Source organism: Corvus brachyrhynchos, unplaced genomic scaffold (genome assembly GCF_000691975.1).
Source record: "Corvus brachyrhynchos isolate BGI_N302 unplaced genomic scaffold, ASM69197v1 scaffold633, whole genome shotgun sequence".
Classification (NCBI taxonomy): Eukaryota; Metazoa; Chordata; class Aves; order Passeriformes; family Corvidae; genus Corvus; species Corvus brachyrhynchos.
In genome coordinates this window covers 2406258-2421681 of record NW_008237435.1, presented here as the reverse complement: position 1 = coordinate 2421681, position 15424 = coordinate 2406258, and the positions used below count along the sequence as shown (strand labels likewise).

The 15424-nt window shown below is 36.6% G+C and overlaps 1 protein-coding gene across 1 annotated transcript; it reads right to left on the bottom strand.

The window, feature by feature from the left end:
- TRAM1 (translocation associated membrane protein 1) lies at positions 1–13559 on the bottom strand. The gene is given in 10 exon segments (XM_017731232.1): positions 1–2216; positions 5333–5493; positions 6409–6552; positions 7074–7178; positions 7269–7339; positions 10877–10961; positions 11358–11416; positions 12320–12436; positions 12639–12760; positions 13336–13559. Coding segments are annotated over 10 exon segments (1101 nt in total). The 5' UTR covers positions 13499–13559; the 3' UTR covers positions 1–2142.
- Positions 13560–15424: the final 1865 nt, after the last annotated feature.

The window sequence follows — 15424 nt, the reverse complement described above, 5'->3', positions numbered from 1 at the left end:
TTAACAGTCAAGAATATATTCTTTTGAAGTTTTTGGAAATTAACCTGAAGTTTACATTGCAAGACTACTTTACTAAAGAATGAGGTTTACAAGAAATAGTTTGCCTTAGGGAAACAAGTATTACAGCCCTCAGACTCCTATCAGTCTTGAAGATCTCAAGAAGTACCTTAAATGCTCCCTTCATAATTTGTTCCTCCACACTTTATGATTCTGACAGCCCCAGTACAACCAGATATCACAAGCAAACTGATTTAGAGTCCAAGTACCAGGCTAGACACTTAAAATTTACCCCCTTTGGCTTAAGGTACAAGTTGAGAGCAAGGCACACAGAATCTGTGAAGGTTTTTCTAGAAACATCAGACACAAACCAAGATTTTGGACAACGAGTATATAACGTACACAATTCTCTCAAAATTTCCGAGTTCCAGTTTTCCAGTTTCATGGTCAGATCAGACAGATTCACAGTTCTACCTGTTCCAATCAAGACATGGGATAGCCACTTCTACTGAAGCAGACTATATTTAGGACAGGGTATTACAGGGCACACTGCCCCAGAGTTCTTAAGCTAAGCAAGTACAAGTCTGCCAAGGCCAGCTCAGGAGCTGTGAACCAAATACTTGGGAATTGTGACTGTAATCAGCCGAAACATACAATAAATTATACTGCAATAACTCTAAATAGCACTAAACAACTGAAGAATGGATAGTTACTTGTAGTGAGGATTTTGTACTAGAAACGTTTATTCTGAATAGTAAGCAATTGAACTGTAGAAAATACAGAATGCAGATTTATTACTTTGTTGGGTATAAACTCAGTTATAGTAACAGTTTTTAATTAAAATTATTTTATTTATCAGCTTGATTGCTCATAATTATTCCTCAATCAATAAGCAGTTCAATACTTGGGTTAACTTGGTAGACTAATTTAGCAACTTCTTCTTAAGACTGAAATAAATGTCTCACTCATTCTCAAGTGAAACAGGTTGAATTACACCCTTTACAAAAGCATACAGAGGAAACATTATCTGCATATTAAACTGGAAAACTAACTGGGCAAAGTTTCACATTGAATACAATTATGCAAGATAATGGAAAAATTCTTAAATTTAGATTTTTCCAGTTGTAGCAGAGACCACAATAAATCAGTTTTAAGAAGCTGTAGCTTTTAAATATTTTTTCATAAAAATATATATAGGAGAAATCAACCTATGTCCTAACAGAGGTGAAACAAAGCAAAGCAGTTAGAATAAAGGAATGTTTCTCATAACTTGATCCATTTATTTAATTCCCTCTTCATGGAGCATTAATTGCTTCCCAAAACAAACACAACACATTGTAAGACCCTCCACCCCTAAAATCAGACAGACAAGTTTCCAAAGAAGGTCCAATGCACACTAATTCTCCAAGATATGTACACTTCAAAAGCACAGACAGAAGTGAACAGTGCTACTCAAATAAACTCTTTCTATGACCATACACACTCCCTTCTAAGTTTCAAGTGCTAAAAGCTATATCTCAAAAAGGTGTTTTGCTCCTTGTAAGAGATTTCTAACCAACAAACAATAAGACTCTGCAACATTTCCAATTAGTTCAGTTTTGTTTTAATGATATGGGGCAATTCTTAGAGCAGACATCGTGCAGCTAGTAACTACCAAATAAAGACGTCTATTGGTGTGGTCTTGGAATCCCAAATTGAAGTGTAAATTTGAGTCAAGGTAATTAACTGAAAACCCAGAGTATCTGAAAATGCATACTATGTTTTTACTTCAATTTTGCAATACTTCTTGAGGAACTTGGAAAAAGTGAAGTTGGTAGAACAGTATCACCAAGGTTACAAAAACTGGAAGGAAATAATACACTGCAACAGTGATCCTCATTAAGTTATTCATCACAGTAAATATTTAAAAAAGCATCAATGTTTTTTAAAAAGTGTTGAATCCTCCCCCCAAGTATTTGAAGAGAGATAAACCTTTTGCTTTAGTCAAAATGGCTTTTTAAAAAAAGTTTCCCAAAATAACAGCAATAATCAAAAAACATGAATTGTATTTTCTTTAATCCATAATATCTCTAGTGCTGAAGGGCCATCCATGTAAAAAGCAGATTCTTTGGGGACATTAGTCAATTAACTTAATAAAACCCAGTTTTACGAGGATTTATCCTTCCTGCTGCGAGGCGAGTCTGCTCCATTTGAGGTCACTGTTCCATTTATTCCATTTTCTAGAAAAAAGGAAGAAAACATTTTTCAAATACAGTGAGATGCTTTAGATTTTATTACATTTTTGTGGGTCCTACACAAACAGCCTTAACTTCTTTTCTGATGTACCTTCTTTGTTAAACCTCTTGTCATTCAGAGTACAACAGTATAATGAAGTTTTTACAAAGTGCAATATTTAAAGTTTACTACAATAAATTCCAGTTTCCTGATGTGGCCAGACACTGAAATGTGTGCATTATATACATCTAGACTGAAAATCTAGACCAGTTACAGTATTTTAGAAGATAGTCTGTGAAAAAGTAAAGCACAACCTGTAGATGAGATGGTTCTGTGAAATTCTGGAGACACAGTATATACACAATTCTCTGCTACAGGTCTTATAATATGAAATAGGTGGGATAAATAATTAAGTCTTGCTAAAATTACACTCCTTTGCTTACCTTCACAAGCATTTGATACAGAGGAAATCCTTCATACACACATATACTCGCAATTTTTAAAGCATATACTTCAAAATACAGAATTCATTTATGTTATGATGAAGCTATTTACATAGGTAAGACAGACAGAAGTAAAACACTAGCTCAGATTTGCAGTATGTGTAGGTGGAAAGAGCTCAAGATCAGGCACCTATCTAAGAGCACAACTCTCTACTTCTATCCCGCTTCAAGGCCAGCTTGAAGATCTCAAGAGGTTTAATCTGTTCAAGCACCAGTGATGATTTGTTAGCAAAAGCTTCCTCTAAACCAACAAGGCATACAACTAGTAAAGTGGAGCAACATGATACCATTGTGAATGAAAAGTAACCCCTTTATTCAGTTTCACCGCAACCAAGGAAACAGATGTTGCCTGACAGTAACCATATTTATAACACAGATCTAAAGAGCATAGGGCACAGGCAGCTACCATGCTTGCAGCCTAACATTTCTGCTCTGACTCATATCATTCTGACTTCAAGCAACAGTTGCTGTTTTTTTGGTTGCCTTTTAAAAATTATTTTATATATATCTATATATATATATTTTTTTTTTTTTTAATATTTTTTTACAAAGGACTGGCTAAACTTATTTTTTCCATCTGCAGATGTGTTGAAGGTCACCAGCGTGTGGCCAGTCTACAAAAACAACTGTTGGCCTCCCTCTCTCTCCCATGACACCCAAATGCTCCCATTTATGCAAATAAACAACAAAAAACAGTAACAAAGAGAACCACACATGAGCACAAGACCAGAGACAGGCCCAAAGAGTCAAGGTCTGTTTGACCACATATCTGGCTGTGAATGACACCACCATTTTAAGCCTTCATAAGGAGGTCTTTGGATATTTCTGAAAACATTTAAATTATTTTTAAATAAAGAAGCTTAAAAACAATGTACTAGACCCAAGCCAGCTAACTGAAATCATATTTTCTTACACAGGTTAGGTAAAAGAAAGAATTTGAATCAGCATGTGGCTGGGTACCCCACCTACATCACCAGCATGATTTTTCTACTGTCATTTCTTGCTTTTGGCATAGACTGAAAGTAACACATTTTATTGTGCCCTGGCTCCCCAAAAAAATTCAAGCACAAAAAAAAAATAGTGTTTTAAACAGTTCAATTGTGTATATTACTCTTTCAAAAACACTGTTTTGCTGCACCCTATGCAAGTGCTCTGAACAGACAACAGGAATATTCAAAACAGAAGAATTTGAATGGACTGAGTTCTTTTATTTCCATTTAAAACATGGAATAAAATTCTCCAATCTTCAAGACAGGCATAATTCAACTATTTTGTGAATTAAACCACAACTCCAATTAACTGACTTTTTCACTATCTGTTTACCACTTGCAAGTCTCCATTGAAGTTGGGTGAAACACAGCAGATTCACTAAATTACATGAATGATATAGATTAAGAGATTTTTAAAAGCTATTACATTTCTGACTCCCTGATTAAATCACCATCAAGGCACAAATTTTAAAATTATTTGACATAAAAGACTTAAATTAAAAAAACCCATAGTGAGAAGACCATGAACATGAAGCTCTGATTAAACAGGACATTTACATAGGAAACTACCTTCACTCAATTATTAAAAAAAAAAAAAAAAAAAAATCCAACTGAATATTCAGATGCAAAAACCGCCCCCAACACTACACAAAAGCCAAGTCGTGATAATTACAAATCATCCAAAGGGAGTGCAGCAATACTCTAAAACACACAATTTTAATAAAAATAGAAACTTGGGAGAAATAAAAAAATTATTGATCTCCCACCACAAATCTCAGTTCTCAGTGCAAACGGCCTTGACACATATTACATGGAATGTGTCAAAAAGTGGAACAGGTTGGTAACACATGATTGGGATCAAAGGATTGTGCTGAAAAAAGATTTTGAAACAATTTTTGCCATTTCAAAAGAGTGCAGAAATTATTCAAGCTAGCAATTAAATACACAAAAGCTGAACTGTTGGTGCAACACAGTACAGGGATTTAAATTTTTTTTAAAAAGAGCACATAACTTTTTCTTGGAGGAAAGAGCATTCAGTTCATATTTCATGCCCTTTCCATAAAAAGGGTGTGACATAACCAAAAAGTCAAACCTGGACTCATCAGCTTGTTTCCAAATGCTTCAACACAGGTTTAGAGTAGTAAGTAGTTATTACCTTTCCTTAAAGAACTATCACTTTCTAACACAAAAATTTTCACTGGGTGGATCATCAAACTACCTCTTTGCCCTAAGCCCTCAGAATTTCATGGCAATGAAAAACAAGCTTGAAATCCACTGGAAGAAAATTTTACAAATAAGTGTCTAAGGGAACAGATCTAAAATTGCATCTGTTCCCTTTTTATAAAGGAACAAAACATAAACATGACACATTTTATTCAAGTAATTAAATTAAAGATAATAAAAATATGCTGCAATAACTAAAAAATCACAGTAATTCCTTAATTTGGGCACTTAGAAAACCCAACAATATATAGTGTTTTTTTTTAAAATCTATTCTTCCCACAGTAATATTCACCACTACTGCTTCTGTAAGCTGAGTCATCTCACAACTTAAACACAAAATGCTTCTTCAGCAAACTGAAGTTGGTTTTGAGAAGTCAAGGCGACAGAAAAACTGAAACTACAAACCTCTTTCTTTTCTGGAGGTCTTTCCTTTAGCTGATACAAACTTCTTTTTCACTGACTGAGGCTGAGAAGAAGAATGCTCTCTCCACCTCCGAAGCTGGAAATTAATGAACTTCCACATCATAAATGCCTGAGTCATGCAGATGGAGGCCAGCACACTGATTCTAGAAACAAGTAACAGGTAAAGTTTTATCAGTGTGTTTGTCTCATTATTCAAACAGAAAAGGAAAGTAGAACACCTCAGGTTTTTCAGCAACTTCCATCCCCTCCTCCTGGTAACACCCATTTTCTAAGCCAAGAGTTTGCCCGCATAGGGCGAGACTGGGCTCAAGCACAGATGATCAAAACTAGATATAATCGAGTGATAGTGAAAATTTTGCCCATAAGAACTGGCAAGTACTAGGTTTCTTTCCTGCTGTCTTTCTCAGAATTACTGTCAGGGTACCAGGTAGTAACAGCTGAAAATGGTTCAGGAGTGTCTTGCAGTACAGAGTATCAATTTTGCAAGATAATGCTGAAATTGTCAATGTTTCAATAACTTCCTTTTCTGCATTCATATGAAGGCCAGGTAGTTGGATCATGCAGCAGCAATAGAAGCCATAATAAAGGCAGAGAAAGAAACAGAAATCTTCAATCAGGACCAAAGATGCTCTGGACATAATGCCTTGACCTCTAAGATAAACTCACAGCAATTATATCTAGAATTCAATTTACTAACTCTACAACAATTGAAATTAGTGTTTCTAACTGAATATTCCTTTTAACTCTGTTTGCTTGGTTTTGGGTTTTTTTTTGTAGTGGTTTGGGGTTTTTTTTGTTTGTTTTTGGTTTTTTGGGTTTTTTTTTAAGCCAAAAAAGAAGACTAACCGGTTAGACTTCTCAGCTGTAGACTGTACATCAGTCAATTCATTTCACTGTGCCTTATAAGTTTTTTACATAAGCTGTTCCTATTGATCCCATTGGTTGCATGAAAACACTCAATAATTCAGAATTACCGGCAGTAGTACCATACCACTTATACTGTGTATTTAACATGGGTTTACAGCACATGCTTAAGAACTGTTCCAAGTTTACCATACCTAACAGCCAGGATATTAAAGTTCCCAGTACTGAAATTCAGCTGCTGATCTTCTGCTCTTGCCAGTCCAAAGCCAAAAGTGAGGACTGAGAGAATCAAGGTGAGAAGCCTTCCCAAAACAAAAAGAACTGCCCACAGTGAAAATCTAGAAATAAAAACACCACAAACACTAAATGAACTCTCCATTCAAAATACAGGCACTAACAATGCAGATGTTTACCCTTCACCATGCAAATTTGTTTGAAATGTAAGAACTTACCTAGATTCATGATTTTGCACCTATCTTAAATGCATCTTGTATTATGATATGAAAACTAATTTCAACTCAGTGCAAAGTGCGTTCCAATACTATTAGAACAAAAGCACATCATTAGTTCCTACAGAACTGGCTGTACTAGCAACCCGTCCTGTTCCTTTCTCTACATTAGCACACATTGAGAGATTTTATTTCATTTTATACTGCTACTAATATTTACTTAAACAGGCTAAAACAAGGTAAAAAGTATACTGATGGTTTAGAAATATAAGTACTAACATTAGTCTGGAGAACTGTGGTTGCTTAAGAAACACTGTTTGAACTTCCTTGTAATTTTGGTTTCTGGTTAGTTAAATGCAATAGGCTTTAAGACAGAAATTACATGCATTTTAAAGATAAAGACTATTTACCCTTTCTGGTATTTTTCATCACTGAAGTAGAAAAGACGGGATATGTGGAAAAGAAATTCAACGAAGTAATGCAATACCAGAAGAACAAGTCCAAGATGGGTCAGACTATCAAAACAAATAAAACAAACATTCAGACATTTTGTTAGATGTTTAAAGGCAGAGAAGGGAGCCAGCATAAGTTTACAATTGACTTACTTCAGGAGATAGGCTCCAGCAATATGAAAGAGGTAAAGTCCAATGTAGACAATCTGGCGAAAGATATCTTCCTACCAGGGATAAAGAAGGGACCGTGTGTTATACACAACGTTATACAGTATTGTATAATGCTATCTGTTATTACAAACTGTTCCCCAGTCTTGGAAACTCTTCTTGGTTTATCAGCTACCTTAACATGGCCTGGTCTGGCACTGAATTACTCAGCCTGGATCATCTAATTGCACACACAACTTATTGCTTACTTACCAGTAATACTCTGCATCTTACATATGCTACTGTGAGAAAAGGCATCAAACATGCAAAAGATGCTTTTTAAAAGGATCCACTTCTATTTGTTATGACCACTGTGAATTTGTACAAGCTATTAAAGTACTTATTTCGTATGTATTACTGTATCATCAGATCCTACAGTTCCTCATGTTTGCTGCCCATCAAATTGTTAGATTGCAACAGAATAAAATAACAGTCTACAAATCAAAATAAAAAGTTTTCTAAGTGTTGACATCAATTTTAAAAATTCAAGGTCATCCAAAATTCTGGAACACAGTTGCTGGCAAATACAGAGAATACTGTTATTAACCAGTCATGCTAAAACACGTGGTCCCAGTTTAAGTCAGGCTTTAGCCAGCCCTATTAAAGTGAACACTTCATGGAGATGAAATAATGAAGAGGAAAACACATAGCACATGGAGAGCAGATTGTGCCACCTGTGAACACAAGAACCACTGAAGTATGCCAGATCACAATACAAACCTATTTTGGAGTGGTAGCAGAGTACATTCAGTTGTGTTTAAAATACTCCTTTTTGAAAAGATTCTCTAATCTTCAAGCAAGGATCTTTAGCTTTATCTTGTCTACATGTAATTAAAAAAGGCCTAAAATTTTAATCTTACAAGAGCTGTACTATGTTATTCAATACTCCATATCAAATCCAACAAACCCACAGAACCAAACAACTGTGACAACAGCGAACACCACACTCATAATACACAAAGAGCAAGAAAACAGGTGGAGAAAGACCTACTCTAAATTATCTGAAAGAAAATGAAAAATTAGTTATTTCAGACAAAGACAACAGTCAGTACAAATGATCAGTTTCTCCAAGCACAACCAGGCAACTTTATAACTGAGGCAACATTTAAACAGCCCATGCTGCCTGCTTAGAAAAACTGTCAGAGACTGCTGGCCTTGTGGAATAATGCACATGCAGGTATACATGACTATGTAGGAACCAGAGTTAAGAAGTTTTTTTGTTTATGTCAGCAGGACAGATAACCAAACCTGAGCAAAAGCCGTAAAATTCCTTCATGAGAAGGAATAAGGCAAGGAAGCCAAGATGGCAGAGGTTAAGCTGTGGTTAAAGAAATATCAACTATGAACTTACTAAAACAAATGAACTATCACTCTTTAAACTTAATGCAAAAGTCAGAGTGCACAGTTTAAAGCAGCAACCAAGTAAAACACTACTATTCAACATACAGCACTTAAGCCACATGTGACAGCTTTCTTGAAGTTATTTTAAGAAAAATCTCCACACTTGGCTGTGAAGTCAAATTCGAGAGGTATCACTAGCTCAACAGGGGAACATCAGCTGCAGTGTATCTGCAAAACAGTATTCATACTGCATCTGAGCAGCATAAAAACAGTGCATCTCATTACTATTTTACCAAGCCTCTTCCAGGCTCCTGTACAAAGACCTATGGTTATGTAACACCTATGTTTCATTTTCTTGAATAAAGCAGAACTGGTAACAGAGATGCAGCCTAGTCACAGAGCAACAACAGTCGCAGAGTGGTTTGGGCTCAGAGATACCTTTGTGGATCACCTTGTCCAACTGCTACACCATGGGCACGGACATCAATCACTTGATCAGGTTGCTCAAAGCCCCATCCAACCTGACCTTGAACATTTCAAATGAAAGTGAATTCACAACTTCTCTGGGCATTCTGTTCCAGTGTCTCAGCATCTTCATCATAAAGAATTTCTTCAGATCTACTCTAAACCTACCCTCTTTCAAAATCATTGCTCCTTGTTACTACAGACCCCAATAAAAAGTCTCTCTTCATCTTTCTTACATACCCCTTTCAAACAGTGAGAGGCCACTGTAAGTTCTCCCTGGAGCCTTCTCTCCCAGGTTGAACAACCCCAACTCTCTCAGCCTGCCTTCATAGAAGAGGTGCTCCAGCCCTCTGTTCATCTTCGTGGCCCTCCTCTGGACCCACTCAAACAGATCCGTACCTTTCTTGTGCTGGGAACCCCAGAGCTGGATGCAGCACTCCAGGAGCAGTTTCACCAGAGCAGAGTAGAATCCCTTCCCTTTACCAGCTGGTCACTGCTTGTTATGCAGCCCAAGTGACAACTGGCTTTCTGGGGTGAAAGGGTACATTGCCAGCTCATGTTGCATTTTCATCCTCCCGGTGCACCCAAGTCCTTCTCTGCAGGGCCATTCTCAACCCATTAATTCCCAGCCAGTACTGATGTTGCGAATTGCCATAACCCAGGTGCAGGACCTTGCACTTGGCCTTGTAGAACTTCATGAGGTTCACAAGGACGCAGTCCTCAAGCCTGTCAAGATCCTTCTGGATGGCATTCCTTTCCTCAAGCAAACCAACTGCAACACTCAGCTTGGTGTCCTCTGCAAACTTGCCAAGGGTGCACTTGATCCCTTTGCCCATGTCATTGACGAAGATGTTAAACAGCACTGGTTCCAGTACAGAGCCTTGAAGAACACCACTTATTACTGCTTTTCACTTGGACATTGACTCACTGACTCTCTGGAAGCAGCCACCCAGCCAGTTCCTTGTCCATCTAACAGTCCATCCATCAAATCCATCTCTTTCCAATTTAGAGGTAAGAATGCTGGGGGAACCCTGCCAAGAGCCTTAACAGAAGTTCAAGTAGATGACATCAGCAGCTCTTCCCTAATCTGCTGATGCAGTCACTCCACCATGGAAGGCCACTAAATTAGTCAAGTATCATTTGCCCTTGGTGAAGCCATACTGAGGAGTTTACAACACGAAAGTTTAAGCAGGAAACTGTCTATGCAAAATGATCCTGAGCAAAAACATTCAAAGAGACTATTTTGGTCCAGGAAGGCAAAAAAATGTGCTACAAAAAATCTGTGGCAAACTCAGTGTTATCAGAGCCCAAACAGAGAAAACACTTAATGGAAAAATGATGCTGTTAAAAATCGAGCACTGGAAAAAATTTCAATACATAACTAACCAGAACTTCTGCTGAGGAAAATGCTATTTAAATCAAATCCCAGACTTTCATACTCCTTTGATGTACAGAATTATTCACCGTTTATATTCTACACCTATATCATGATTCATGAAGCAACCGTGATTTCAATGAGCCTATTCAGTCTATCAGTTCTGAGAAACAATACAAAACAAAACAAAAAAGAGCTGAAAAGAAAATCTCACATTCATTTGCTCTAGGGAAAATTCTTTCAGTGGATGAGAAATACCAGTAATTTTTATTTACACAACAGATATTTAGCAATTTTACTGCAATTAGGATTTAACTGAAAAGAAAAAAGCCACCTTGCCCTGGAGTTCCTCCCATTTACGTTTTGAACTTACCTTTTTAGTTTTCTGGAAGTACAGTTCTGGAAAAGCATGAAACCAGTATGCCAACTGTAAGATGTAGAAAAACTTCATTTGAAACCTGTACAATACAGCAAAAATTGAAGTATATTACTTATTATGAATTAACTTAAAACATTTCAGAAGCTTCTAGTGAACTCATTTTATCACTGTCTCAAACAAAGAAAAAATACAAATCTTTCCTGCCAGCCAACTCTAAACTAATATTTTTAAAAACAAAATCACTAAGACAAAGCTCACAAAAACTTAATTCTTTAAGTAATAGCCTACAGAAAAAGAACTTTGTATGCTACAAGTTGTCAAAAGAATCAAGAGGCCACATAAATATGACCAAAAATACATTAGTGACTAATGCAGTTTTACAAACTACTTATTCTACACAGATTGTACATGACACATCCTAGGCTTAAAACACTCCCTCCTCTACCCCAGCAATCCTCTAAGGAAGAGGCCTTACGGAATCAGAGTGTGCGGATAGTCCCTCCACAGAGAGGTTGGATCTGATATATAGTTCTCCTAAAAAAAGAAAAAAAACAAACAAAAAATCCCAATAAATGCTCTAAGATGTTACTTTCTAGTCAGAAATAATGACTGGACATACATGTATGCATTTATGTATGTGCACATGTGTACATACAAAAACGCACACATCTACATACACAAGTAAAACTACAGGATCTGTAAATTTTCTTTTTTAGAAAGCCCTCAAGAAATCACAAATAAACAAAACCAAACCAACGCAGAAAACAAATCCCCAAAACAAAAGACAGTTGCACTGGCTTAGGAAAAAGAAAAGCAGCCAAACAAATCAAGTGATCATTCAAGATACAATGTCTTTATGAGATGGAAATTATTCCAGCATTACTACAGCCACAAGTCCTCTCTTGTAAACCACTGAAAACATTGAACTTAACTAAGAGAAAGTTTTTCCAGGAGTTATTATGTTGAAAAAAAAAAAAAAAAAAAGGCACACTTTTCCCCTTCTATGAAGCTAAGCTCATACACATCCAGCCACTAGCAAAGAGCATGTCACCTAAAAGCACACACTGACCCGAGGCTACAGGAATCTGTCATATACCCATTCCCTGGGCTCCAAAATGCTATGTGTGGTGTTTTCTAAACATTTATTTTATATTAATAAACCAACACAAAAAACCCCTACAGAGAATTAAGTACCATAATAGAGTTAAATGGTTTTACCTGACTCATTTCAACAGTAAATCAACTCAAGACTGAGCAACAATAACACTACGGGCTCTATACTGAGTTATCACTACAACCCACACAGAATACTTAAACTTATCCCCACTTTAAAATTAAAACCAGCTAAAAACAGAAAAATAAGCCAAAGCCATATTCATCATCAACATAATTGAATTTTTAAAAATCTCGTCATACAAACAGAAGAAGCATACTTACAGAGACAAGAATACTCGTTCCCCAAACACAGGAGAAAAGGTAGAATGCACTAAGTTGCCCAGACTCATTGAACTTGCTATGCTTTGTTTTTGAAAAGTGCATTTTCCTGTTAATTTTCTGAAAAGAAAGTTCACTGTTATTTTTATGCTGCAGTACTTAACATCTATTTGGTAACTGCATTAGAATGTCTAAAAGTTTTAATGCATGTTTTTACAGTTAAAAACTTCAATGCAGAAGTTTACTTTCAAGTTAATAGTCTTAAAGTCTAATTAAAACCTGACAATTATCTTGATGAAAGGAATTAATATTTTGTACTTACATCCAGTACATACTCCTGAATTATAGCATGTATGATTATTGCTACAAGCATGTAAAAGAAAATTGTAGCCAAGTCTTTGATGCCATAGTAATAGAGAGAGATTGTTTCTGCAGATTGTTCTTCTAAAAGACAAACAGAATTAATTGTTAGGCACCAATACAGTTTAATGGTTAATAAGTTTATTTCTCAGAGTGAAACCTTTCAGACAGAAGTAGCATGTAGTTAGCTGAACAAATAAAAGTCAAATTAAACTGCCACCATGAGCTAGGTCTCTAGACTGCTTATAGTTATCTTCTCCATCACATCACAAACTTATTTTGACTCTGGAAAGGTGCTATAAGACTAAAAACTTAAGTGCACTTAGGAAGCTTACCCAAATACACCGAAAGTGGACAATGAAAATATGTTAAACTATCGCCCCACTTTGACTATTAAGGATGGTCACCTGCAAAGCCAGAGCAAGAATTCACATGAATTTATCTACCAGTCAGATGGTGGTTCAGCACTAATAACAAAAACAGCAGAACAGAAACATTGTCTCTAACCTAATTAGTTAAAACACTGTTTTAATAAAGTGGAATTCTTGAAAGATGTTCATTATCTATTCAGATTGACAAATTCCCTTTCTGTCAAGTCTAGGAAGCGTGGCATACTAATAATGTCTGATACACTGTCTCATATCCTGCAAGATACATACCTGTGGCAGGGATGGTAACATTATACTGAAGTGTAACAAAAATGACGGCTGCTTTTGCTGTTATCTGAAAGAGGAAAAACCAAAAGTGCTATAAATCCTCATGGAAATAAACTACATTGAACTGGAAACATTTGCCCATAGTTTTGGCACCCTTGCCCAGCATGTTTGTCTCCTCCCAAAAAACTGATCAACTCCCATTATCTCACTGCTGCACCTGACTTTGCAAGGGCAGCACACATTGCGTGGTCTCTATAGTTTTGTTTACAGAATACTCAGCCTGCCAAATGAAAAATGCTTGAAAATGCTACTTACAAACGGCCTTTCCTACAACAATAAAATGAAGACATATGCTACAATTTTGTCTTTAGTCCATACTGTATTATTACATTAACAGAATGTACAATATCATGGAGTCCCTTGACCATGATGCATTCAGCAGTGGCTGAGAATAAACTTTATTTAAAAGTACCTTTTTTATTTGACAAAATTTGGAAGTCAGTTATCATATTCATACATCTGTGGGTCATCTGAAAAATGTGAACAGGGAACGAAAAAAGGCATGAAGAACAGAAAACAATTTCAGGCCAGTGGGATACCAACTCAGTACAATCAGCATTCTTTTGACCCTGGGGATCCTTTGGCAAGAAGCATAAAACAAATGAAATTGAATTTACCAGTAGTGGTACTACCCCATTATGATGGGCTGTAAGAAAAAACAGAATACATAAAAGCAATTTGAAGAGAAGATGTTTGTCCTAATGGCTTTCTTTGGGGAGAGGGGTGGAGATATTCTAAAACCCCCAATAAATAAGATGGAGTACAAGTTCGTATTTGTCAATAAGCATAAACTTATTTTTAACTATAACACATCTTCATTGAATCCCAACATGAATTAACAGGCCCTAAATGAGAGGGAAAAATAATTGTGTTTTACCATATTCACGATCAGATATTTTCTCATTGCTGTAAAAACCCAGGGTCTATGTGGTAATTAATAGGGCTGACAAAAAACCCAAGCCCCTTTAGGAATCTTGGAAGGACATGCTGCGTGTCTGAAGATAATGATTAGGTTACTACCAGTACTCATTATTCACAGGAAGTGAGAATTTAAAAACTAGTGCTTTGTCAACAAGTGCCAGATTTTCTATGAAACCCTGAATACGTGGCAGACTGTTCAGTCCATGTAACTTCAGGGAATCCAACTAGTTTGCTTAAATTAGTGAAGTTGCCTCGGGCTCCCTATTCATCAACGGAGCCCTCATAGGACAATTCAGAACAGTATTCAATCCTGAACTGCCCTTTGAAGGCTCTGTCAGCTACTCTCAGTACTGGAACTGTACAAGTTAAGCAGTGTAAACACCTTACCATAGCATCATTAACCGCAACAAGTGATTTCCAAGACTTATATCAAAGCATTTAAAAAATTGAAACATACCACATCTATACCAACAATGACACACAGCCTTTTTACGCTGGGCTAGAAAACACTGTGGGTTAAAAAAAATGGAAACAAAAGAATTCTGCACATTCAATCCCCCGAAACTTCTAACCCTACCAGAAATACTGTTAATACAGTAAGGCTGATGTAGGCACAAAAAGTAACTTTTTAGGTTCACCTCTTTAATGTCATTCCCCAGGAAACCACCATATAACAGCTATCGTGGTGATTTTTTATAGCAAACCCAAACACAACAGTGCAGCTGGTCTGCCCTGTTTTTACTTTTCATATATCTATCGATCTATCTGTCTTCTTCCTAACTCCACTGGCCTTTAGTGCTGAGCTGTACCAACAGCTGGATAAAACCATCCTGAAAACCATCCCTATAACAAAAAGGTTCACAACCCTCAACAAATGTCTAAAATAAATGTCTAAACAAATATCTAAAATACCAGAAACATTTGGTCAACAGTGTCTTCATTTGATCGTCAGCGATATTAGATCACTGATAACATTTTGGCAGTCACACAGGTAATTTACCCTTCCAGTGCCAAAAGGGCACGTTTTAAAACATCTGCATTCAACATGGGGGCCCAGAGAGCGGAGGGCCTGCAGCAGGGCCGCCCTCAGGCCGGAGGGAGAGCTCCCCTC